This window comes from Varroa jacobsoni, unplaced genomic scaffold (genome assembly GCF_002532875.2).
Source record: "Varroa jacobsoni isolate VJ856 unplaced genomic scaffold, vjacob_1.0 scaffold_761, whole genome shotgun sequence".
NCBI classification, from domain to species: domain Eukaryota; kingdom Metazoa; phylum Arthropoda; class Arachnida; order Mesostigmata; family Varroidae; genus Varroa; species Varroa jacobsoni.
This window is the reverse complement of record NW_019213663.1, coordinates 47,055-74,586: the sequence shown is the minus strand read 5'-3', so window position 1 is coordinate 74,586 and position 27,532 is coordinate 47,055. Positions and strand designations below refer to the sequence as shown.

Here is a 27,532-nt window from a genome sequence, read left to right as displayed (position 1 = left end):
AAGAGGCAGTCTCAGGCACGATCACCTATCTGCAAATTGCCTTTTCACTGTGTATCTTTTACTTGCTTTGTGCCTGTTACTACATGTCTGTTCTCCGATCGTCGTAGAAGTTCCTTTACGCTCGGAGCATCAGATAATCATGGGGCACAGAAAACGTTAATGCCGATGCCCAAACGGTAAAACCTTGATTTCGTTCAGACGAAAATAATCATGTCAATTAGCTTTTTACAGCAAAGTTACGTAGCGCATCGGAAATTATGTACAGATATATATAAATACATATACATACAGTTAAGCTTGCTTCAGTCTCAGTAAAGGTTACGACAAAGTACTAGAAGCCCTATTCTAGATAGCTAATTAGTAATGAAACAGTATTATTATAACCCAAATATAGAAGCTAGCCTTGAGCCGAATAAATCACAATCGATGACGTTCATTTTAGGATATCGTCATTTGACAGCGTTTTCTTTCGTCAGACGGTGTTAATACAAAAGTATAGTTAGTTCATCGTTGACAACTCAGCGGCAGTACCGTCGTCGACGGTAACAACAGAACCGTTGTTTTCGTTTCTCGCTTGCGAAGTGACACTATGTGCCAGCGGCGGATAGCGCTAGTTGGCGACTTGAACGAGGCCAGGTTAGGTATAACTCGTTGTGTATTCTAGGCTCTGGCGGGTCAGTTCCGGGTCTGTCAACACGTTTCCTGCCCACTCACCATTGTTGTGTTTGTTGTTGGGGGCAGCGGCATCGACACTATCAGTACACCGCTGGTTGACCTATGGGAGAATATCAAGCATCGGCAAGTACAGTTGCATATGCACAAGCAGCAGCTAAGGCAACAAACGTCCGCCACATCTGTAAGTCTTATCTGCAACGTCAAATCAACAAACCGGAAGCAGAACCTTGGCAGCCCCAGCACTCTTTTTATTGTTTGTCAATATGACATGAATAACAGACAAAGAAAAAAAAAAATGATTCGACGGTACATGAACCCCAGAAAAGTGTTCGAGGAAGCGAAATACCCATAATGACAACGCTGCGTATGTGGTATTGCAGTGAGTAGGGAATAGGGCAGGCAATTGTTCCCATAAACTGGATATGACACACGCGCCATACATGCACATGGGAGGATAGGCATATCAGAATGAACATTTCGCTGAAGCTTACCGTTATTTATCGGAGTGTTAGCTACTATTACAGCCGTAGCTAGAAATATGACAAAGCTGTTTCATTACTTCTATTTATAGGCATCGAGGATGGAACGCGCCGTTGTCCAAATTCCATTAATCAACCATATCGATGTTTCATAGTTAACAAGACGATTGCTTATCCGTCGCTTCTAAAGCGAGTTCCAGTTAGGAAAAAGAAAGTAACTAAATAATCATTGCACGTTTTATCTGTAGTCAGCTTTTCAATATCTCGGGAAGTGACGGGATGTCTGACGGCGTTCCGTTTAAATGGTCATCATTCGATGGTTGTTTTGCCTTATCTTCTTTATATATATAACCAGGTGCCTGCCATATATTTGACGATTCCATGGGGCCGTCTTCCCCTGTACCCGCGGCTAAATTTCCAGATCGGAACATGGACGCGAACAGATTGTCGACAAAGCTGCCAGTCACCAAAACGATACGGCTACTGCTAGGGCTGCCAGCTCGCCATTGGAAAGTTGGCACGATGCTACTGTTTTCTCAGCCCTGCATCGTATCCCATCTGTGAGCCAGCAAACGCCAATCACATCGCTGTCGTCTCGACCACCAATCGAAAGTAAATGGTCATGAAGCCAAGATACTTTCTAACATAGCAAGCCTAGGTAATGACACGGAAAAGCCTAACCATGTTATGGGGACCCGACTCGTATTGGGTGTCAAGCGTAATTCCAACACATGCGACACCGCACAGCAACTAACGATACAAAAAACAAAAGCAAGCCAGAACCATTTCGTCATAACAGGGTGAAATATCTATGGTGTAGGGGCGAAAACGCTCAATTTTTTCACAGATTCTTTCTACTCATCGTCAACGAGGAAGAGATGGGAGCCGGTTGACCGAGCGACAAAATAGGACTAGGACCTGCAGATACTAGAATCGCTCCTGTCCGGTCTCTAGGATCGATCTGTCGTTAGAGGGACAAGCGAAAAGCCACAATAGCCTGTTAATTGAAATCATTTACTGAACTATTGACGCCCGGGAAACGGAGTAGAATGTAACTATAGTAAGCTTAAGAGATTTTTTTTAAAATGATCAATTTGAATAACTGGTTATAATAGTGGTTGAGGGTTAATAGAAACGGGCGTTTGACACCTGGCCAATTGTACCTCGTAGCGGGTCAGAGCATGAACGCAGATGTACCTACATTAAAGATATTTTTATAAGATATATGCAGTGTAACATCGTACTTGGATAATTTTGACTACTCGTTTGTAACCGTCCGCCTTGCTTTTCGAATATAGCACGTTAGCGTCAAACGTATAGCTCCAATGATTTGCAATGGAGCTTTCGTTCGTTTCGTATCGCATCGCGCCTATTTTTAGCCCTATGCTACCACTATTATCGCAGCCACAGAATGTGATCGCCCTGTTTCTTCCACAATCATTGTATTTAGAATGACTTACGGAATGGCTGTCGGCCGTCAAACACTTATAGTGAACCGCTAGCGACGGTCGGTTAATCACGCGTCGGTATACCGTTGATAAATCATTGATTGAGGCCGCTTCTCGTCTGCACCTTAAAATGCGCTAGATGGTTTCCTAAGGAAGCTCGTATTTTGGATATATCTCTCCCTATCTATCCGTATCTCTCTCTTTCCCTCTCCATGCGCTTCGGTTCTTTGTACTTCGAGCTACTGAAGACACGAATGCTACCATCACTAAGTATTGTCGCTTTTCGTGCGCGACGGTGATGACGATGGTGATCTTTTACAAAATTATCATCTTATCAAAACTCACATTGACCAAACGATGGTCTTTTCTCGAATATGTGTGCCTTTGATTGGTAATGACATCGTAGACGAAAGAAGGAAAACGTTGTGCCCCTGTGAGTGTATATCAAAAATATAACAACCTGGAGAGGTACCTTGTTACGATGGTACAAGCGTAAGTTTCGTAATTGTTTTATTGTGCAGCTTTTCATCTAGTTTCATAACGACTAATAATAGAAATACTCGAATAGTAGCATGCCATCAGCAGCGGGATGCTGTAGCATATTTTTCGTGTGTAAGATATTTATTTCTATATATAGTAGATATGCCGTATTGAAGAATGAACCTCGCATAAAGAGGACAAACGATACAATGTGCGGTAGCCGTACTTCGTGAGTAACTACGGCAACGAACGTCTTTTCGTGGTGCCACAGTGGTAACATATACTGTTTTCTATCAGAATCATCTTTTAAATTTATTGTTGTCCCCTGTAACAGAAACGGAGTACACACACCAAACATTTCTAAATTGTTCGGTGACGCTTTTCGAAATCATATTGCCTTAGCTAAAGTGACAACTGTGATGATTTTAGACATAAAAGAATATCGGTTCAATCTACACACGTACGACCTGTCGCCGTTGCTGTTGTTTAGTACAAATCCAAATTCGTTTGCCAACTCGGAGAGAAATATGCGTCCTATTTTATTTTATAGCACTGGATTGATCGCGTGGTGTTTACACATCAGTTGCTATAAGCGAACTGCTACAGCAGCTCTAGTTATAATTCGCCACACTCAGTAACTTCGTTTGTGTGAGTCATTTAACTAACCGTCAAAAGCACTATAGGTGTTTGTTCATCATATTGATACTGGTCTAGGTAACGTCTACTCTTCCGAAAATCGCCTTACCTTGGCATGTCATTAACTTCGTCTTAGAAGAGTACTAGCATCGGCTGAACCGATCACGCAAAGGCTACTCCGAGGCCATCTCTCAAATAGACCATGTAATATCATTATGCGCATAAATTACGTTGTCTGCTATGCGCGCAAAAGGCAAAAATATCGTCTAGTCAGCTGTCTTTCGTTTTTTTTGGTCTGTTAAAGGAAAAGAGGCGTTGTGTCCAGGTCTTTTGAGTTTCTTCGAGTGACCCGTTTCTGGGTTTCTGGGCCCTGTCATCAGCTAGACATAGCCAGCAGCACTGTAATAGAAATGGATAAAAAACAATAACAGCGTAACGCAAAAACTCGGTATGCTACAACAACAGTCGCCGGTTGCTCCAGACTCTTGAACATTGTCTACCTTATCGCCACGCGCCGTCGACAAGGAAGCTTGGGGCTGGCTATTCACACGATACCCAACGCCAAATCAGGAATGGCGGCCGCAAAGCGAATCATCACAAAGAACTCACCGAGATTAAAATGACTACCATATATTTGAGCGTATTCGAGCGGCAGCAGCAGATACGGACCCGACGCTACGATACTGTGCTCATGACTTTATAGTTACTATTACTATTATCGTACTTTTACGCATTGTTCAATAGCGATTGAGTATTGTATGTGTTCTAAATCCCGGATGTGAGGATTTAATGAGGTAGACAGCCGGAGGAAATCAGTTGACTGCGTGTTAACATGAACTAAAAAAACAGAAATGCACGAGATATATGTTAATTAATTCCCATTCTGTATTTGCGCCAATTTCAGTCGGCGCAATGTTGCCTATGACTATAAATATTTTACTATGGAGAAGTTTCTATGGTCTGTAGCCTGAAAGATGTACGAAGTTGACTTAGAGGTAGATACTTGTCATAACTTATAAACATAATCACTATGTTTTCCCGAAATGTTGTACTATTTGTATATGTTAAGTGGATGAACAAGTTCATTTCGCATAGTTATCTTTATATGCGTATGTGTTATACACAAATCGAGACTTCATTGCAGTTGTCTGTTCCCACGATGACATTGTATAAAGGGCAATCGGTATCTTCATCTTGCTGTTGACGTTAAAATTCTGGTCGACAAAGGGGCATCACGAAAACGAAGACAAAGAAAAGGCTTCAGCTTCATCATGGGCCACCCAACCAATCGCCTTTCACCGACATCAACGAGCTGCTGAGCATTCCACTAAAGGTCTCCATTTTCCGCTGTCTTACACAGGAGCCTAACAAAAAAACGGGTTTACTTCATCGTGCCTCACGTCTCATGTCCCTCTTCTACCTATATAGCTGCATTATGGAGGCATCAAAAATAAGAGACAAATAGCCACATTGCTAGCTTCCTTATGTCGCCACATTACATTTCTACTCAAGGCTAAGTTAGCGGTCTGAATCGAATATCAATCATCATCATCATCATCATCACTGCAGTTTTCCTATTGAGGTTGCCGCTTATGGTGTTCCTCAACCCTAAAGCAGACGCCTAAGCCCGGAACAAAATCATCGCTAAAGAAAATACGCCGAAAACTTAGTAGCAGCTAGAAAGACGCGAGTCCAGCGAAATGGCGATCTTATGAGCACCGATGACCGCTCACCAGAAACAGCTTAGCGACAGTCAACGAGCCCAGAACATAACAACTAGTCCTATACTCAAGATATTGCTATGTGATTGTTGCACTTAAGAGTTTATATGAATAAACAGCTCATAACACAATATATATATATAGCTATTATGACCACCGTAAGTCAAAAAAGGGTTCGAAAGGCGTCAGGGTATCATTTTCATTGTAAATAAGCTTATATAGAGACATATACCTACCCGCATACTCGCAAGATATGGCACGCCATAGTTTGGCAAGCTGTTTGTCATGACGAGCATGCGTTCGTCCACCGTCTTTCGCGCTAAAGGGAAGCGTGTTCTTTTCTTTCTCAAACAAAATATATATATTCATAGCGAAGAACAATTGATCGTTTTCTCAAATTCTATTCATTAATCCCTTCGCGTTGGATAACTTCCTATCAAAGTTAAACGTTATAGCCAGTTTTTATGGGACCTCACAAAAATCTGAGAAAAGATTTCTGTTAGACAAATTGGAAGAGCCGCGTCAAACTTTGGATTTGATAAAATCCAAAATTCACCAAAAAAAGCTTGAAATGACATTTTTGAAACAAAAATGAACGGCCGTTTTAGGGAGAAAAATATCAATGGACCATCTAAATAAGCTATATCGCTTAGCTTTTTTTGTTTGACTTGTTTTGTATCTCCTGGTCGCTTCGAGTCTTGAATTTTTGTTTAGCTTTTGGCCTGCCGGCAGCCCAGATTAAGCTTTATTAAATATGTTTGTAGTAAGCGTATTAATGCGACACTTTAGCGATCTCCCGCCTACCAGTATCACTTAACGCACTGCTACTAGCAAAAAGTAAGTTAATTAGATACTTAGTTCTGGATTAAAACTAGATTATAGTAAGTTCTAGATTGAAACCGTAACGCAAGTTGAATAGAAAGACTACCAGGAATGTGTGTGTGGCGGACAGATATGAAAAATTATGGTTTGGAATATTTGTTTTTATTTAGGTACAGTCTTTGAGACAAAGCATGGAAGAGTTCCACTTTCGGTGATATACTTCGTATATATAGACACATACACAAGAACAGGCACGTCCGTGTACATAGACATACATGTGTCATCGTTAAATACGACCAATTGTGTGGTACGATGTCCACCTGGTGGCAGAGGTTAAGACAACTCGAACAAAAATACACCTGTACGTCGTCGCCACCTAAAATAGGACCCGTCGACCTAATTAGATAGGCATCGATGTATTAGCTAATGTAGCTGTTAACATCTCATGCTGCATCATAACATCTTATAATCCAGCTGTTTTAGGTCCACTATAAACTTCTATATAAAACAATTGCGCTCGCGAAGTGGTATCAGTTTAAAGTGAAACAGTACGGTTTTAAAACGAAAAATGTAACTGCGCAAACCGCAAAACTCAATAGTAACTATTCGAATAGGCTATATAGCCAGCTATTTAAAAACGTAACTTGAACCTTCAACAGATGAACAAGTTGGCCCTCGGCCCGCTGCCGTGAAACGTCTGCGATCATAGTCACGTTTACTGAAGCGGACAACAGAATACATATCGTGACAGACGTTAACTGACTATTGAAAAAATCGAGTTGGAACTTGTAGTGCAATGCAATCGGTGTGATTAGATATAGATCATCAATGAACTTCTTCAATACGTTCGTTTGGAGTTGACAGTTTTGGATAGGCCATGTTCCTATTGGCTACCTGCTTTTATTGGCTCATTCTAACAAGCAGCAGGAATATCAAAAGCCGGTTGTTTTGTGCTCCCATACGTAACACGTTTCTGTCGAAGATGTGCAAAGTTCTTGTAGAGGAAAGACTAGGTGGTGTTTCCTAATAGTACACTATTATCATCCGAACAATGCCTGACCGATATGCTTATATTGCTCTAGGCAGCCAAAAGGTAACGCATTCTCACTACGCTCGAAACCTAAAGCAAACTACGTGGAAAAAATAGACCAAATAGGCTCCCAACTTCACTTAGAAAATGTCTCGATGTATTGTGTAAACGGTGATGCAGCTTTCGTATCGCCGGCAAACGAAAAAACACACAGTCTTCGACTCGTCACGACAAAATGAGGATACACGTAGTATTCCTGTTTTCTTCATAATTCGTTAACGCGCCAGATCGTCGAATAGATAAAGTCGAGCATAAAAACTTTTCCCGAACGATTTTGCCCGATTTCTGTTATGCTAAACATTATATCTACCGTTAACGAACGTCTACGCTGATAAATCAACAAGGTAGCATCAAGGTGTGTATTCGCTAGAGCTATAGTCAGTTGTCATCGGCTGGATTTCTTCTATTACCTACATATAATATGTGGACTAATCTATAAACGGGATGAATAGCAGTACGTGTGATCTGTCTTCTTTTTATGTTCATATCTCATGAACTCGGAAGACCCACATGGCTTGGTAACTGGCTTAAGTGTTGCTAGCCGAAGTTAACTTCTGAGTGACCAGCCGTCGTTGGTACGCGACGAGTACACACAGCCGTTTGAAAAAGCCAACATATAATATAGAAATTCAGGGGCCTAAAGGTAAAATTGGTTAGTATCTGTAGTATTCTAGATCCGTTCTAACACATGACGGCCCTATGCGTATGCGGTATATACGATAGCGTAACAGGCTCACTGTTCGATTGAGTCCGTTGTAACAGCGACGCCAATTAGTGAAGAGCATTTGCATAACCAGCCTCTCCAGCTAAAGCTTCAAGAATCAAAACTATCCGCCCTTTTGTCGTGGCTATGGTCAAACAGGTGAGGGAATCTTCGGCTCTGAAGTTGGAATCATCGTTCACGAGTTCGCACACCCGGCATGCCTTTATAGAACTGCTATAAAAATCGCTGGTTTAATTGAATGATATTAAGAAGGGAACTGTCATCGACGAGAACATGAATTATATTCACAACGAGGATGACCGACTGCCATCGCCATACGCACTACCAGTAATCAAACATTTCCTATTTGTCGTGCTTAATTGATAACTTATCTCTGAAATAACTTCGGAAGACAGTAAAGAATGTGCAACTTATCAGCTAAATAAAAATAGGTAGACACATTTGTGGACAGGGTAGTTCTTTAATCATTATTGATATACTCGTTGTCCATGCACAATACATTTTATGAATCCTTCTTACATACATTTGCGTTCGAAGTAATAGCTGACATCGTAAACAAGAGCCTCTTTGTTACTGGCGTTTTGAATGCGTTTCTTGAAGAAACAGATTACTCTCTCGATCCAGCCCTTGTGTCCATCTTCAAGTTTACCACATAGCACCATCATGAAACTGTTTTGTATCCAATTGCTTTGTGGCCAAACGATCCTTTCTGCGGTCGAAGCAGACGTCTAGAACAGTATCAGTCCTTCAAAAATTAGGTATAATATATCCTAGCTCAGGCACATATCCATGTCGCAGATACTTCGGTATATATTACAAAAGTGACACAATAGTCTTTTTGTTGTTGCCAGCGCTGTAGCTATCCGCTGAGCGAGCAAAAGTAACAATGCAGAAGGCCAGCACAGGCGATACCCATTGTCATAGAGATATGGCGAAGCGTTATTCTATCTTGTCCATTTGTTTCTCGATCGAACTCTGCTTGTGCAAATGAACTCAGATCTGAGATCGGGAGGATAATCACTTTGACGACCTGAGACACTCAGTACCCACTTGTGAACAATGTGACGCACCACTTCACGAGTAATCCTTATCAACAGCACATAATTGCTTCTCAATAAAAATTACTTAATTAATGACACTTGCAACAATAGCTTGTATTATTTGGGTCTTCTATTACACGCATACTAACTTTATGAATTGAGCCCCTTTTTATATGTCTGTTGTAAAGGCATACGCTTTACCGATGCACGAACTCTCGCAGCATGCGCTATCCTTCCCTAAGCTCGAAATAGGCCCCATTTTCATCTATTTGAATCTCCGAGGCACCATCATCGTTGTTTCGCGTGAACGTTGTTCTGCTGCACGAGGTGCAGCAACGTTCTATGCTGCCGGTAGGGAAAGGGCACCTGGAGAGGGCGTGTAATCACTGGTGAGGGTAATTAGCCCCTATGGGCTGGGGATTGCCGCGCTAGTGATTGAACTGGCAGTGCTTATGGAAGCCGACAGCAAATAGACGAAGAGGGCGTTCGGGTCAAGCCCATGAGAGCCAGAGGCCAGAGACACTTCGAGCCATCTGATAGACATGATTTTGAGGACCCGTTAGCAGCTTGTCAACGCTGCTACTAAGACACCGCTCTTGTATTGTGCACTGACCAATGAGGGATCAAGCAAAATATGCATTACATTAGACGCTTCAGTCATCTGTTTTTGTTGTCACGTGTTCCATTGGCACTGTATTTCAAGCTAGTCTTTCAAGCTAGTTCAGTTCTTGTGATAAAGTCGATGTCTCAATATAGTCATGTTCATAACCCATGAAGTGAATTTCTCGTTGTACAATATGTTTATTATGTATTTATAGAATTTCAACGCTTTTTTGTGTCGTGCTGCGACAATAAAATAACCTGATGTAAAGCATTGACAGAGCCTTGCCATTCCAATATGAAACGATATTCTTTAAGTAACGACTGTTGTTTCTATCGATGATGATGCGGATCCTGACGACTCTTTTCTTTTTTGGCACACCCTTTTTTACCCAGCAGTTTTACTTAAGAAGATCTAATTAAAGCGAGTATCTGTTTATAGTGTTGCATCATGAGATGCCTCAATTAAATGCAGGTGACTAACAGGACGAGTTGGCAAGAGGCACTAAACCGCTCCCGTCGCGCAAAAGCTTTTTGCACCGCCCTTCAGTGCATCGTTGTCAATCTCAGAGGTTTTATGGAAAGTTTGTCAAAAAATATTTTGGGGAACAAAAGTTATATTGCCTGATTCTTTAGAGTCATGTAAACTTCGCAAAAAAAAAAAATCGAAAAGGTAGATAGAATTCGATGCACACATACTCAACGTTACCGTAAACGTGCCCTGCTTCGTCATTTTTGTTCGTCTTTAACATTTAACAAGTCGCTGCCATTAGCTCGAATATTTACGAGTTTCCATTCTCTACTTGAGTAGAGCGCGCTTCGATGTCTACGATAGAATGACTACAATAATCATGTGTCCAACGTTGCCATTTCTATACATGCAATTTTTTCGTTACCTTTAATTGGTCGTTATATATTGTCTTTGTCTTGATTTCACTTAGTACAGAACTTTGTAAAAGACGTGATGGTCACACTCTGCCGTCACACAACCGGAATCCCATATCCCATGACTGTACCAGCTCATAAACCATTTAGGTTTCTGAGAATAGGTCGTACACCCAAAGCAGCTGGATACCACGACACAACGCTGGTAACAATAATGGCAGCCTTCTTTCACAGCCCGAACAGCAGCTTTCTGAAATGCTGATTGTAGCGTATGAGTAATTCTGCTTTGACGCGAATTCTCTGATCAGCTGGCGAACATGCACGCCTGCGTTCGTCGTAAGTTCCCTCAGAACATGTAGGACGTATGACAGTTAGTCAATACAGTGGCATCGCTCGCAGAAAATCGCTGTTTTCTTCTGCGGGAATAAAAGCTTACGTTGCGATTAGTTTGCGTAGTTCAATTGCCCGGCTGTAATTAGGACTCAAGTTTGTTAAGTCTGTATGATTCAGTGGAAAAGATGATTAAAGAAGATTTCAAAATTCTTCACATGTTCTACCACAATCCAGTAAGTACGTTACGCTTCCTGTGCTTCATGATCTTGTTAACGTATACGATTTATACGCTTAGTTAGATCAATGACTATTAAAAAGATAAACATGGATTTCGGTCTCGTAGGAAAATTTTATGTAGCATTAGTAAGAGGATACCACGGTTTATGGGCTTACTAATCGTTCTAAGTAGTCCGAGTTTAACGTTCGACACTCCAGAGAACGAAGCAAATGCTTTGTTTCTACGGGCATAACCCGTTATTATAAGAAACGGTTGCATAACAATAGTTCTATTTCCAATAACAAAAGAAACTGCCAGATCTCTTATATATACGAACTGCCCAGCACAGAGAATACGTCCCTGGAGAGAGTAGTCCAGTACAAGCTTTAGACAAGGTATTGAACTTGGTTACCTAAAACAGTATTAACCTCTAGCTTTGAATCTTCTTAACGAGTAGAAAAAGTTACCATACTCTCGTTGCACCGCATCGCCATTGCAAGCTATTTGCAGCCGCTATATTCGGTATTTAAACACAACAGCTTTGCAACCTGTATAATAGATTTTAGAGACAGACCCGAACTGCTCCATCAGTCAATCTCTTCCCTTTGGTTCTAAATTTAACATGGCACTAAACAATATGTAGCAAGCATTCGTTAAATTAGCTTTTGACAGACATTCGTTTTGCGCTTCCGCAGTCGCCCAGTTGCCGTAACAGTCCCTTCCCGCCGGAGGTGGGGGCACCACTCAGGAATAAGCGTGAACTTTCGGCCATTCTGTGCTATCGAGTGCCGCTGACTGTTATTTCTTAGTTAATCCCATCAATTGATCTAGTGTAAAATGCTATTTTCTCTACTCGTCTGCCACAACAATTTTCCGTACACACGGGTGCACTCACAAACATTTATGCCTGTCACGCTTGTCTTTTCTACTCAATAGAAACGTCGATAGCAGCATCAATAATCTGTATATTTTATATAGGCAAGGTAAAATCCGCAGCTATACAATCATCGCGTATGAAGCTATCGGGAAGTTCTATCGCTAAACCTACAATTACTGTTGTTAGAGTGGTGCTAGTTTCTTGACCATTTGCCGTTCGTGTCGTTGACAAAGTCCAGTCATGTTATCTTGGTAGGTTACTGTGAAGGGCGGTGGGAAACACCGGGCGGCAGCGGTACTGACGGCTCTGATTATGAGCCAGGGGCATCGGACGGATCAGTGATAATGACGATGGGAATAATGTTGGTGATCAGGTTCTTCTGTAATATCGTCAACAGCTGTAGCGGCAGCTAACTAAAAATAAGAGAGAATTACATCGAAAAGTTAGACGGACACCTAAACGCGTACGCAGCGCCGACGCTTTTGTTGCGGTCACATCACAGACCCGTAAGCGCAAGAACAACAGCTATATATTGTGCATCGCTAACAACATTAGTTAGTTGGCAATGATGTAATGGTATCGTGTTCGAAGATAAATGCTAAGATCTGCTCATGACAACGTCATTTCTATTGCAACAGTAGAAAATCGCTGATTTAATACAGTTTTTTTCCTAGTCACTTTCGACACTTCGAACACCTGACTGCAGCGTCTACAGCGCAGGTAAGATCGAGTCCCGCCAAACAAAGGCATGCCACCGGCAAACTTCGGACGGGTGACCGGCTATTGTAAGCGAAATTAGGTAAAAGTAAAGGACTGTGCGTATTTAGGTACCTGATGTTATATCTATATAATCCAATTATATTATTATAACGCGGTGGTTTTAATTCACGGTTACGAATAACGATTAAAAGAATAGGAGAGTGTAAGCTGAAACGGAACTGTAGTAGAAAAGGCAATATGGTTTTTAGAGAGACACATTGAAAAATAATTATAGAAATATTTAAGGCTTTCAAGGTAGTTCTGTTAAATTGAAAACGATGTTAACTCAATAAGAGAGCAAACGACGCCAAAAGGGGCGAGCAGTTTTAAAGGATCGAATCTTTGCCCTGGAAAATAATATTCGAAACACTGCTATGTTTGAAATAGAGACTATCACATAGTTTTAAAAGCACGAAATGATGACATAGTCGAATGTTTTAACACACGCATGCGTATCCCTTTTACGTAACGATATGAAATTTGGTTCGAGTTTTTAAATGTTTTTAAATTATGTTATTGATCTTCGGACGTTTTTTTTTCTTTTTCCTAGTATGTTAGACAAAGATAGTCTAATCGCTGGCCGACAGAATAAAAAGCATCCCAAAAATGTTTGCCATCAACGTTTCTAAGCTTGCAGTAGCTCGAAGAAGGGCGATCCCAATATTCAATGTAATATAAATAGTACATTATAGAAGCTCATCTATCTGTTAGTGCCGCTTAAGGCAACATGCTGGATGGACACTGGCTGTATAGCCAAAACTTGAAACTTGCTAAGTTGATAGAAGGATCCCGATCTTGTCATCAGTCTTTCTGGCTACGGGGTAGGCAGTCCGCTGTGACATTGACATTAGGTAATCGCTTTCTATTGTTACCAAACAACAGCGTGAATCCTTCCTATTATTTTCCTTTATAGACGCACGAGCAATGGAAACTCGAATTTGAGTGAGCATACGCCATCAATTCGGTAAGATACTTGGAAATGCAAGAACGAGCTCCTCAACGAAACAAGTAGCAAGAAATTTGGTTCCGTATTTGCACCATGTTGGTGCGTGTGTGGCAATACGACAGAATGTGGTGACTATCCATGTTAATAATAACAATAATGATCGTTTACTGGTGGCAGCCATGCTGTAGAAAAGATCAACGTATGACCTTCTTTTGGCAACTCAGGTTACGGCATTATATCCCTTGCAAAGTGAGGATAAATATAGATATTCGAAGGCCAACTTATAGATCCGTTTATTTTTCGTCTTTGAATGTCGAAATAAGTGAGGCATGCATTTTTTTCAATATTAGATATTTTGGGAGGCAAAGACCACATGTAGCATTATTTTGGATTTCGTTTGCAGTATCTATTTCTCAGGACGATTATTAATTATTATAACGGTGATGATGGTCATAAAGAAATTACTAGCAACAACATGTTGTCAGCGTTAGGCATGACAAAGGCTAAGTTCAGAATAGTGAGCAGTTTATTGCCTCTTAGATGCCATCTAAAAAAAACTGTTTATTATAAATAAAATAATCAAATATAAATTTCACATAGTCTTTCTATAGCTATATATATAATAAATGATCTAGGTGAACTCACAGTCCGCGCCCGCAAGTGGAAGCTGGCTTCCAATGTTCGCGTGCTGCAGTGATAAGTAGTCAACACTTATAAAATGACATACAGATATTATACGGCTATCCTGAACTGGATAGGGGCTCCCGCGGCCATCCCTTTAATATCGGTATTAAGATTGTTGAATTCACAACCCAGTTCTATTGATGCCACAGTGAAATGGTGTTTTGTGAGACAATCGGTCAGGCACACGCATTACCTAGGTACAATATTATTAACGTAGCCTTTCAATATGATTCTGCCTACAGTTGTCGACATTTGACGGATAAACGGTAACCAGTTCCCTTATAGCTCTTCGCTCGACCTTCCGTGTATTCACATTGCTAAACTAGTTAGTTTAATTGAGGATAAACTATTAACTTTCACTACCTGCTGTGTAAATTTTCCAGATGACAGGTCATCGGACCATCATAGCGCAGTTGGCTCTGGCAGTGCACTTATCATCGCAATCTGAGTTTTGAGTTCGGGCCCTGAATTATCAAACGCCAACCTTCGCTCGTCGTATCATCCTGCGCAGTTATCTGAGCGATGACACATCCTCACAAGCGAAATAATAACCTTTTTACAAACCGAAATACAACAAGAATAACAACAAAAGTCGCCACAACTGTGGCGCGGTATTTTTTAAAGGGACCAATGGCCTCTCCGTTGAACGATCCGATGACTCACGATTCTGCGTCCACGACAACCCAGCATTTTCTACCTATTAACAGGAATACAGCGCCGCATCTAAGAACGGGCCTTTTGAATAGTTCATGCAGTCCTGTTTAACGTAAAGGTAATTCCAGAATTATCAAGCCAGGTAGCTGTTATATTAATTTAGCTAACTGACCTCTTCTCTGCCACCGAATACAGCGGACTGGACGCAACATAGCAACGGTCGTCTTCCATTCTTAAAGCCAGGGAACTTCCGCAGACGGTAGCCTAAGTTAACAAAGACGAATTCGCCTGTGGCGGCGACTTGAGAAGAGATCATCTTGAAGCTTGACATCTATTGTTCGCATGCGTACATTTAATCCGTAACAACTGATAAGGCCCGATGACTCTCGTACAAATGAACGACCTTACAAATCGCTGTCACCCTGAAACAAAGATATATAAAGGGAAAGTACTTGAGAGAGCATCGAGACAAGAGTGTGTGATTCATTACCCTACAGAGTGGCAGTTAACCACGCATTCGTGACACTCAGATACCGAAATAGGCCCATCCGCTAATCGCACGCCAATGCGCAATCTGAAACCACTCTCGCATACCAAATATATAGGCGCACAGTGGAAATAGCGTGGGAACGAGGCGACCCGTGGCCTGTCAGGATAACGAGAATCGTCCTTTTAACTGCGTAGTTTAAATAAATAAAGTCACCGTACGTTACCTTAATTCCTAGTATTCTATGTATGGCATCAAGCGGGCAGGCTGAGTGGACTTGCATCACTGCTCCATGTTGTTGATTCTCTTGAGCGCCCGGTATCGCGTAAGGACATGGTGCCTGCAAGCAAGCACTGTGCTAGACGAGAGAATGCGTCAGCTTGCGCGAACACGAGCGAAACTGTTTCGCTACGAAGAGAGGCGAAAGCAAACGCCGCTAGTGTTGGATTAGCATGTAGTACACTGGGTCAATCAACGCATCGTTACCTCGCAGTAGATAACGGTCGGTAACGGAAATGTCGTCCGTTATGAAAGTTAGCTACGAGAAGCGTCAGTCGTAGCGGTCGCAGTGACGTAAACTGATACGAGTGTACACGAAACAGTTGAAGCGTCATTCTCAGAGATGGATGAGTCCAATTCGTGTGTCCTATCTAACTGGGCTGGGTGACTAACTCTAAAGCGCTTTCGACAAAGACGTCTAGCAGACGACGTTCGAGACGTCGGCTCAAGGCTGAGCCGGATGCATGGGCAAGGACGTTCTCATTGCAACGGTAGAAAGATATTGTGGGATAGCATACAAGGCTGGCGCTCAGTTAAAACTTACGCAGCATGACTAAAGGCATATACCTACGAACGAACGCAACTAAGGAAGAATCAACCGACGCTTAACGATATCATAATAAGAGAATAGTCGCACAATTATGTTGAAATAAGCTTCTCTTATAATAATATTACAGAAATTTCCTGTCGGCCCAATGTAACTCACCCAGTTCACTTTTACACACCTGATTCATATTCACGGGCGAAAATCGTTCGGAACGCTGCTGGCGCCCAACGAACAGCTATGAATTAAGCGATCCATGATAAATACGGTTCGCCGGAATTGTACCAACAAATTCGAGCACTTCTCGCGAAACTATTATCTTGCATTATCGGACTCTTAAATTCCACAAACGATAATGGTGATAGCGGCTTTCAACAACGATCAATTGCAGACACATGTCAGATTTCTACCTAATTTGCAATGTTTTGACCAGTAATTGACCTACGACGTCGTCTAACGTCAGTCGATTTTCCTGCAGGACATGACACTGTAGCCAATTTCCTGTAATTGTCCATTCGGCCGATGTGTGGCACACTGACTTGATCGTAAAATTAGATTGCAGCGGCTCGGTTGATCATTTTTCATGTTAGCACCTCTCCGAAAAATACTCTCTCATGGCGTTAAGATATTAGTGTCCACGAAACTAAATAAGCTTCGATTTATCACTGCGTAATAGGACGTCGTTAGTGGACTAATAAATTAGAAGAGCCCTATCAATGTCTTCAATCTCGCAACGTTACGTTACGTTACGTTACTAACTTACTTAGCCCAGTGAATAAAAGAACTACTCAAATACCATCTATCGTTAATTACTAAGGAAAATATCGTCTGCAAAGATTCATGGGAACCTTATTTCGTGTCGCATAATTTCGAATTTAATGCAGGATAGACTTTGTATTTATATAATGATAATTAGATAACCAAGTCCTCAGATCCTACTAGGTCTATTCAAAGAGGTTCAATTCATTTGAAACAAATCACATCAAAATCACCTCTTAGATATATAGAAGCGATTGTTGAAATACCTGTTAATGAATTACACTTTTTTTAACAGCTTAAGAGACTAATAGTCCAACTAATATCGAACACGTTCTATTATCACGAGTCTTATTAGGAGGTATTACTATAGGACATATGGACGTGCTACAGCATCGATCAGCCGCCTAGTTTTAACGTCCTATGAGCTCTACGGCCAAACAGACCACCCAGTCCCCGAGCCTTTCGAAATGCATTTACGTGGGAATATGATAAGGTTCCACCTCAAAATCTTATTGCAACATCTGTCCACACGAATGTTGCACATTCATAGCCCAAAATACTATTCGAAAGTAGCCACTATAACAGTAGAATAGCTAAAAATTCATTGTCGACCTTCCCAACAGTTTGTTTCTTATAGGCAAACGTTTCATTCTAGCCAGTGTAAATGGACACTCAGTCACTAGAGTACTACGAGCCGGTAATCGAATCGGTGACAATTGTTTTCGCTCACAACCTGCAACGATAAACATCGGCCCGCATTATTGCGAGCATTTCGGATGCCCACCCAAAGAATACTTCAAAAAAAAGAACTGAAGCACCGTCTGAAGTGGCGGCTGTTGTCAACGGCGTCCGCACTCTATTTCAACGTATCTCATTCAGCAATACCATGCGCCGTGTTAAGTTACGTTAGCACGATACAAGTTTTCGTGTCGCCGCTGATGATCCGAGGGCCATTCGCGTAGGACTTGGTGGCGGCCATCTTTCATCGTGGCATCATGAATTACCGCCAACTCAACGGCCGCAATGAAAAACACTCAAGAATCAAACAAATACAAAAAAAAAAATAACAACGAACGGGATAGGCGCACAGCCACTTGGCAACACGGTCAGACAACAAAAGAATTTCCTTAAGTGTCATATGTATTTCACAGGCCCAGTTTTTACCCCCCAGACTTCTCCATTTCTGATCCCAAACATCAGCGCTGGTGCTGATACATTTGTGATTCTTGTTAGTATCATTGTATTTCTTGTGTTTATAGCCAATATATATATATATAAAAATGTTCGAAGGGAATGTGCCTTAGGTGTTCAGGCCAAGTCGGCCATTTGCAAACAAGTAGTAACGTTTGAAGGGAGGATTTAATGATGTGAAACGAAAAGCGAAGAAGAGAGGAACGTACGTAATGGAGGTTTCAGTGGCAAATTTTACTTGTTCGCAGGTAATTTTTAGAATGTTTTTTAGAAATGTTCCATTTGCATCGAATTCCTTTACTACAGCTACATAAGGACAACGAAACAATGATACTATGTAATCCCAGTTATTGGCAGTTTCAAAAGATTGTACCCGTATGCCTATTGATTTCCATCTTCGGTCCTATGTGTTTGAGAGAGCCAAGTCCCCCTTTCATTCTCTAAGATGTATATAGAGATAGTAATAATAATAACGAATACATCGACGGCGCACTTTAATCTTCGAGAATGTTTCTCAGAAAGTATAAATTGTATATTCCCCGTATATAGTGTCCATTCATTCATTACACTATTTTCCTAGGACATTTTAACGTCCTATCGTGTTTGATCCTTAACTATTTGATTTTTTTGCTGTGCCGTATCACACGATGGGGATGAGATTTTGCAGCATTATTGTCATATTTCGCTAACGCATAGTTCGATACGTGCGATATACCCCGCCACTTTTCGATCCATTGTTGCTTGTTCGACGACACCTTGAACGTGTGATCCGAAGGCTCTTGGAAATCGTTACATTTAAACTGATCTTTTCCTTATATAAACGCGTCACACAGGTTTGCTTTTGTCAAGATTACATTATTTCGTTGCTGCGTTCGATTTAGCCTTAATCCTATCCACAAGAACCGTTCACCTGTTTGGCTAAACGTCACAATTACCATTACTGAGCGACCTTTCTGTCATCGTATATCATTCATCTGCCATAATTAATATTGGATCGAAATGGGTTTACGTCTCGGCTGTAATCGCTTGTGACGCTTCGTAAGGCAACAATCACCATAGGAAGGGTTAAGGGAACCCTAGTTAATATGCAGATTAGCTGAGTTTTCTGTAAACATCCCCATTACGAACGAGTAATACACTACTAACCTGTTGGCTTAGGAACATAGTCGGGCAGTCTATGTTCGAAATTAGGCGGAGACACATTTCGTGTCGTGCTGAATTGGACCAGACGTCCGAAGCAATGCTTAATAGTTGTTCTGAACGTAAAAAAATGTATTAGAATGCTTGCTTACTATGTATGTTAATGTACGATGAGCCATATCAGCGAAGTAGCACCCCTCTGAGGACATTCCGTGACGAGTCAACCTAAGTTTCAAGCAAGGCAACTTATAATGTTAGGCAGTTGGCCGCTACATTCATCCGCATTTTACGAAGCTGGAACTCAGAGGTCAATAACTGGATACCCTCATGGTGCTTATAAGCTATAGCGGTTTTATTCTTTCTTAAGTACCGTTAAGAATGAATTCACTTAGCATCACGGAGCAGTGTTTGCGTTCACTGTCCTACTATTAGCCAGGTCACGATTAGCCCGTATCTAAATTAGGTAAGCTCAACTTGGCTAAATGTCTATTCCGTCACTCACCACCGAATCCCTATCGTCACCAATCGAACGATATGATTGTCTCTATTTTTTTGTAGATACAATGTATGGTATCTTCTTCAACCGCATCGCTTCGCGCATGGCTATCTTCCTTAGTTTGCCCTACATCTAGCGACAGCCTCTGGCGATGAAAAATAAAGACGGGATCTTTGGCTTACGGCCGATAATAGGGATCATCAAATCGAAGTAAATCCTACGCCCACTTTTCCTTCGTCTTTAGTTCCATCGCCAACGGAACCGTCCTCAAAAACAATAGAAGTAGCATCGACAACGACATGCTATGGCAGGCGAAATAACAGGATTAGAAAGAAACGAATAACCGCCCGAAGTAGAAGTACAATCAGAAAAGGACTTGATCGCTTGATCACGACTTCTCGCAATCTGCCCGTATTGCTGGTAGTTTCCTATTCCGATTTTTGTCGACCGCTGCGAATTTTTATTTCCCTTTTATTTATTTCCCTCCTAAAGCGCCGTCGTACGCTAGAACAGCGGGTGCGAAGTCGCGGAGGGGTCGAATTTCCCATGCTGCAGTCCCGACAAAGTAGCTGAAATTCGCTATGTTTGGAAACTTGTGACAGATAGATGAACATTGTTGATAAGTCCGGCGTGTTCGAGCACGCCATTAGCACTCCATACGGAGTCAGCGAGCGTAGGAAGCTACTCGGGATGAACAAGGCGGGCTTTTTAAATAGCTTCACAAGCACCCGGAAAAGCATGCGAAAAAGACCATCAAATGAAATGAGAATAGCCTATAGCATCGTAATACCTAAGTGAGAGGTAAAAAACATACGGAAATAAGAGAGCACTAATTAAATTAGCATTGCAGATGAACTTGGCGTTCAAAAATATCTCAAACTCATCTTTATCTTCATTCATTGTTTGTAACGTGTCACACCTATGCGCATGCAAGCCTGAGTCGTATCTGCGAGTATAAGCACTATACTATATATGTGTGGTGGTGATAGAATAGGAAATGCAGGTGAAATGACGGACGACAGAAGTGTCTAATCCTTGCCATTTTTAGGACAATTGCGTACTTAAACTCCACAAAAGGCATGTCAAACCGTAAGCGACACTAAAGGCGTATTTTGCCTGTTTTCCAATTGGAGAACAATTATGACCAGCAATAGCGAGCTGAATCACGCGGAGTGGTGATCTATGAAATAGTGGTACCATTCTGCGGATGATCACTGCGTCGGCTTGTTCAATCGTGACTTTAATCTACACAACGGGATTTCTGAGAAAATTTTCATAGGTTTATCGGCCATATTTCGAAAATTACCCGTTCGGTTAACGTCTCAGCCTGTTGCCTGTTCATACTGTTGAGCTAGAGTCGGAAATCATCTCATTAATTACAATCGATATGTCTACCGGGTGGGACATGTTACTGGAAAGTGAGCCAGACAACAAAAGCTTTCATCAGCGAGAACAAATTAAGGAATTACACAATTACAGATCGAGCCAACGGAAGCAGTTGAATAGGCCCAATATCCGAAGTCGTAACGTTAATGGCCATAAAAACAAACCAGCTACTGCCGTAACTAGAAGCTGTCATGGGCTAAACACACAGTAGAAAAGTAAGTGGAATTAGTATGCCCTATATATCGATTGTTAGTAGAGAATGAAAACTTCGATCACTTTTTCTCTTTTTAATCCCAGTAAACGATGAAAGCAACCTTCTGTTGATCATGGACACAGCCAAAAAAAAAAGTTAGAATAGCGATAAACACTACCTTTGTGCTATTCTGCAAAAATAGCCAAACCGCCATATGAGACCAATTCCGAATAGATGACTTGAGGTCTGACACGTTTAGAAAAAATATATGAAAAGCTTTCATGCCAACGAGCAGCGCGCAGGACCAGTCATTGAGTTAAATATAATCCAATAAAGAAAAACTTATGCTTTGTACCCATTACTAGATTCTTCATTTAAGCCTAAATTATATGTTATTTGAAGCTAAGTGGAGCTTAACAAATTAACGACGAAAGATTTCCACGTTATTGTGCATCTTTTAGAAGGGAGTTTTCTAACGTCAGAATAGGAAGTACGGGTAACTTTATGCTATGAAACTCAACTGCTTTTTTTGTCGTCAAGCAATGTTATTACAGCTTACAGTTATTAAGCACAGGATTTTAGACTCTACCTAATACATTCTGCAATTCTATAGATCTGCGTATAATGGAGACAAGGTAAGTTTGAAATTCTCCTCTTATGACGATCAATCTACGCAAAAGACAAAAATATAAATGCATAACCTATAGGATTGTCATCTGAACCGCAAGCAAAAACAAAGTTTAAGTTATTTAATCACTGAAAGATATTTAGGTATTGTGGTCAGCAGCACACGCTATCTCTCGTAACAGTTTAGTCAAGTTAAAAAAAGACTTAGATTAGGCTGTAACAATAGATCGCCTTAGAGAAAATTGGTACTTTATACAGGACAAACACATCCTTACGTATTAGACAAACAAAATAACAACTGCTCAGTTCTGTCTCATCTATACACAAGCACGCCCACACATATATGTCAAACTCTCTACAAAGGAACGCTTTTTAGCGAAGCCATGACATAAAATAGTCATAATCAACTTCAGCTTTCGTCGTGCTTCATTTTTAGCGATATCTGCATTTTTCCTTTTTATGCTATCTTCTGCTACCTCTCTCTCTCTCTTTCTTCCTCGCTTTTCTTCTTTTGTTAGTCAGTATATTTTCCAAACGCTGCGTCTGTGGCCATTTCGAGGCTACGCGTTTGTGGCTGTCGCAAAATAGAAACCCCCGTAAGGAGACAAAAGCCTCGTTATTTTAGGGCTCTCTACATTACAAAATGGTAAATAATATGTCGACAATAGGAAAGTTTTCGCGTTTTTTTTCGTCGGACAGAAGGTAAAAAAGCGACGCGCAAGAGCTACGTGTCTAGAAAAATGTTCGTGGGTCCACAGACGATCTCTGCGCAAGTCACCAGTAAAGCACACGACGCTTATGTTGGCCAGGCGACGTTCTGACGGACGACGGCTCGTTTCCACTCAACATCGCCCTCATATAGAGCTGTTGTGGACACTGACAAATCTGCGGCATAGACGACGCCGTAGAGCCTGTCAGGACAGACTCTTCCGTTGATAGAACCCGCAGTACAGTGCTGGGTGCCTTCGTCATATCCTTTATCACAGCGTTGAGCAGTAAACGTATGCGGTTGTTTTTGATTCCATTGTTCAGTCAGCCGCATCCAGACGTTGAATCAGTGTGACGTCGCGAACGCGTGATGCCACGTTGACTGTCAACTGGACCGTCATGTTTCGCTAAACAAGAACTGCTAGGATCGACACCTCGAACAGTTCAGCGAATGAGCAAAACGCTTACGGGGCTCAGAACGAAAACATGGTAACCCTGTCTTTCTTTGTTTTTGATGATCATTGCAGTGCAATTAGTGAACACATGTTAGCAGAGTTCTCGTCTAATGGAAAAACCAGACAAACTCGCAGTTTGTTTTTCGTAGAATGACCAGGAAAATAGGGCTAACAAGATTAGGCTTGGCTTACATTAATGATACAACAGCTTCTCCCCACAGGCCGCCTCTAACCAGCGCAAAAACAGATTCGATCTTGTAGAATTTAACCGCATTCATTCTTTGCGACGGTTTCCGGCACGAAAAAATCTTCAGGTATATCTATATCCATTACACGGGTTATAAAATGACTAGGCAGTTTTTCTTCGATTCTCATGATTTTCACGCCACGCCACTGCTACCAATAATAAACAAGTTCTGACTATGATCATCTTTTTTTTGCGAAGTTATCAGCAGATTCCTTTTTCTTCGGTAATAATGACCATTTCCAACAGTGCTACTTCCACTAAGGATTTCATAATTTACTCCATGGTCGCTGTTTTATCTAGGGGACAGGGAAGGGGTGAGTCGCAATTTCAGCCTTGTTGCTGTTGTTTTTGCCATTGCTGCTGTCCACGCACAAAAGGGGAGGGTAGCAATAGGTGGTCCTTTACTGCTAATACTCATACCAAAACTACCCTTTTATATATCTCAACTGTGACCTGCCTTTGTTTGTCTTCACTAGTAATACGAGATCCATTTTGCGACCCTAGACGTGCGCGAACGATGAAGATCCGGCCAGCCAACAAAGGACGTCGACAAGCACTGACAGGATCTGCCAGTGATGTCGGTGCTCGGTCAAGGCGCATTGCGTGCTTTATTGACTACTTGCTCAATGCAACAACGTTTATCCATTAGGTCAGCTAACTGCCCCAGCTCGCATCAGCGCACTCAGGTCGAAGCGGGAGTTACAGCAGTTGCAAAAGAAAGCGCCAACGGATCCAGGAAGAAAAACATCGTCTGAAGCTGATAAAGATGCGAGCGTTTCCTTGAGGAGCAAATCACCAACCAACCATCGGAAATATGACTATAGAGCATGCTGCAATCAGCATTTCTTCACTGACGTCCTTCTGCCTCGCTTATTGGTACGTTGCAGAATAACAGCAATCGAATGATGTTTTCTTACAGATAGATTGCTTATCCATAGCTGACGGCCAGAATACGCATCATCTATAAATCTCACTAATACAGTAGCAACAGAAATAGACGGCAGCACAGAGCCAGAATGGGTTGCTGGTCAGTCTTTATTTGCCCAGCGTTCCCTGCTGCAAATCCTTCACATTTAACTTATTCCATGGCTGATTGCGCTTGCTAACTGCAATACGTTTCAGGCGGCACAGTTAGAATAGGGTAATGCTGACATGACATGGGAATATTCCACAGCAGCCACTGCTGCTAGCTAGAACCGTGTGATAGTTGCGGACGGGGATGAAGAAGCAGGGATTCGCTCACACTTTCAGTAAAATCTGTAGTTTTATTTAGTTTATGAAGTTCTCTATTGCTTTTGCTCGTTTGCAAATTGCCACCACCATCAATAGTGGTAACAGCGGCAGATGTCTGCTTCAGGCGATGGGCTTTTCAGCCCATCCTCTCCGATCCTTCGCTTGTTGACCGCCATAACAAATTGTGACTGTTATTATGTGGTAAGGGAAATAGATCTGGAAGCCCGAGAGAAAGCTTTAATTAGACCATAAGTCAAATTTCAACACAATATCATACTGCTTGGTTTCCCTCGTAAATCTCGTAACATGCAAGCTAGAGGCTTTTCTGATCCAAGTTAAGGTGGCACATTTGACATGCGTGTTGACAGAAATCTTCAAACGCGTTGCAATCTGCTCAAAACCCTCCAATTGATAGCAGTTTATTAATAAACGCCTATTATATTTCTACTATATTCCGCCATATTGATATTTTCTAGGCTCTAAGCCTACCATATTTCTGGAAAATTTTCGGCAGTTACCACGTTCCTCACAGTATCCTTCCGGTCATCATTTAGTAAACATGGTCAACAGCGTGAACTTAGGCGATTCTAACATAATGTGAAATTCCCTATTCCTGCTTCTGTTATCACAGCGGCCGTTTTTTTTTTGTTATGAATGAGGACACGTTGCAAGACTTCTCGTTGTGAATATAACCGAATCGCTTGATTTGGGTCGTACTAAGCGTGGTTGACGTCGCATCAATCTTTAGCGATGCTCCATGATGCTTTCCAACTTCGTCAATAGTACTTGTGACCGTTCAAAGCTACTATGCCACGATTTTTCTATTTCAATTTTAATGCAGGTTTCATTCCAGCTTTTCTGCTTTTCCTTCGATGTACAGCAGATAAGAGTATGAAAGCCAGATTACGATATTCTATGGTATAACGAGGCAAACAATTTGTATCGCTACCGGCAACGTGAACCCTTTTATCTGTCGAACAAAACAGCATTACTCGTAGAACACATAGCTTGACCCCTGCTCAGCTGTAACAAAGCCGCTCCGTCAATCAAGTATAAACCGATGCCTAACAGAGACCTATAGTCGCCTCTACTACAATCGGCCTTACCACCATTTCTGCAAAAACGAAGGCACCACCGCACATCTGATCTGGAGTACGGAGCGAACGCTGATCTGCAAGGGCAAACTCTCAGAATCCGTAAGCAAGCGAGTTGCCCACAACACACTATGGGTTAAAAGAATCAATGGCGGTGCACGGAGGCATGCTAAGGTATGATGTCGATCGATGAGTAGAAAGCAGGCCCCGAAGAACGATCAAGAGTAGAAGCAAAGCATTAGCATGCGAGACGCATTAGTCGACGCGCGGTCCGGAACAACAACGATAATAGCCAGGCGATTAAAGAGTTATGCTGCAAGATACCATCTTGTAGTGCGAGTACTATGGCGATGTCGATCGACGGTACGTGGCTGCCGTGCGCCTGACGTTGTTGATGTTGAAGACTAAGATCAACGATGGCAACGACGACGACGGAGAAGCAAAGAATAGCAGAACCTTCGGCTGTTTTGCTTTACCGACACTTCAGCTGTGCATCACTCGTTTTTTATCGAAGCATAGGTGCAGGTTGTAGATCCGCCGGCGCCGCGTCGCCAGTCCAAGGTATTCAAACAAGTTGCTAGGAGAGAAAGCGACGTCGTCGTATGAATCTACAATCTATCTCGGATGAGGATGTCGAATGGTGGTCACTGGGTGTGCCCATTTGAAATTACTGCAGAAGGAGCCATAGCAGTGCAAAAGATGTGGCGGCGTGACGCTGGCGGCGAAAACAACGCACAGCAAAAATTACGATTATCATTAAGTAAAAGCAAGTGATTAGAAGATTGCTGCTGATGGCCGGAATAGTATGCGATGAAGTAGACAAGGCATTCACAGCAGTAACAGCATCAAGGCCTGTCGCACGTGCCACCCTCAATAAGGGTGCCTTTTTTTTTTTATCTGCTATTAATGGTAACAATAATAAAAAGTCAGACTATGCTTGACATCATCTGGTAGATTCAGCTTGGTCGGTCGTAAAGGTTAAAGTAGGCCTGTGGTTTGTGGCGATCGAAGCGAACAATGTAGCGCTATATATTTCTTATTTGATACAGGACATACGTGTAGCGGAGCTGAGACACTGAACGAAATTTATCGAGACCATGCAGGACCTGATGTCAGTGCTCTCACCCAGTAGATGATCGACATAATAAATACTTATAGCGAGGAGTCAGCGCGTACGTCTTACAGATAGCGGAAGCACAATACACTTTTTATCAGCGACATTGTCACACACATTTGTCATTCAAGTAGATACTTGAGTAACTTTATTATTTACACTTAACATGAACGTTGGTTGTTAATCCTTTTAGGAACATTGTCCCTATGCGGTTTTGAGCGAGCAGTCACTACCTTGGCCTTTATAATTGGCCGATTTGTTTCAGATCGTGAGACTTGAAGTAACCGAGTGACTAATAGTAACAAGCATGACGATGTTAAGTGAACAAAATTACTGGGTTTTTCACTGGGTTTGTCTGCCGCAGCAGCAGCTTGGAGTTTCAGATCCCATCTTGGCCAACGATATGTGGGCTAAACATGATGCTACAGAAATGGTCTTGTCCACTTTCTCACCCCTTCTTTTATCCTGACGTCGTCCAAAGAAATATTTTACAGTACTCTTTGGTGCTT

General features: G+C 41.8%; 1 protein-coding gene and 1 long non-coding RNA gene across 4 annotated transcripts in view; one reads left to right on the top strand and one right to left on the bottom strand.

The window, feature by feature from the left end:
• Positions 1–27,532, bottom strand: part of hwt (SH2 domain-containing adapter heavyweight) — a 106,462-nt gene that overhangs the window by 43,753 nt on the left and 35,177 nt on the right. For 2 of the 3 annotated variants that reach the window (XM_022838413.2, XM_022838414.2), the window contains exon 1: positions 8,599–8,740. The exons of the other annotated variant lie outside the window; for it this stretch is intronic. In XM_022838413.2, coding sequence (XP_022694148.1) covers positions 8,599–8,740 — 142 coding nt within the window. Of the gene's footprint in view, positions 1–8,598; positions 8,741–27,532 lie in introns of those variants that run through there. 3 annotated transcript variants of the gene reach the window in all.
• LOC111263388 (uncharacterized) lies at positions 1,080–5,576 on the top strand. Its single transcript, XR_002682197.2, has 2 exons — positions 1,080–3,094; positions 4,023–5,576. It is a non-coding gene; the product is annotated as an uncharacterized LOC111263388 (long non-coding RNA).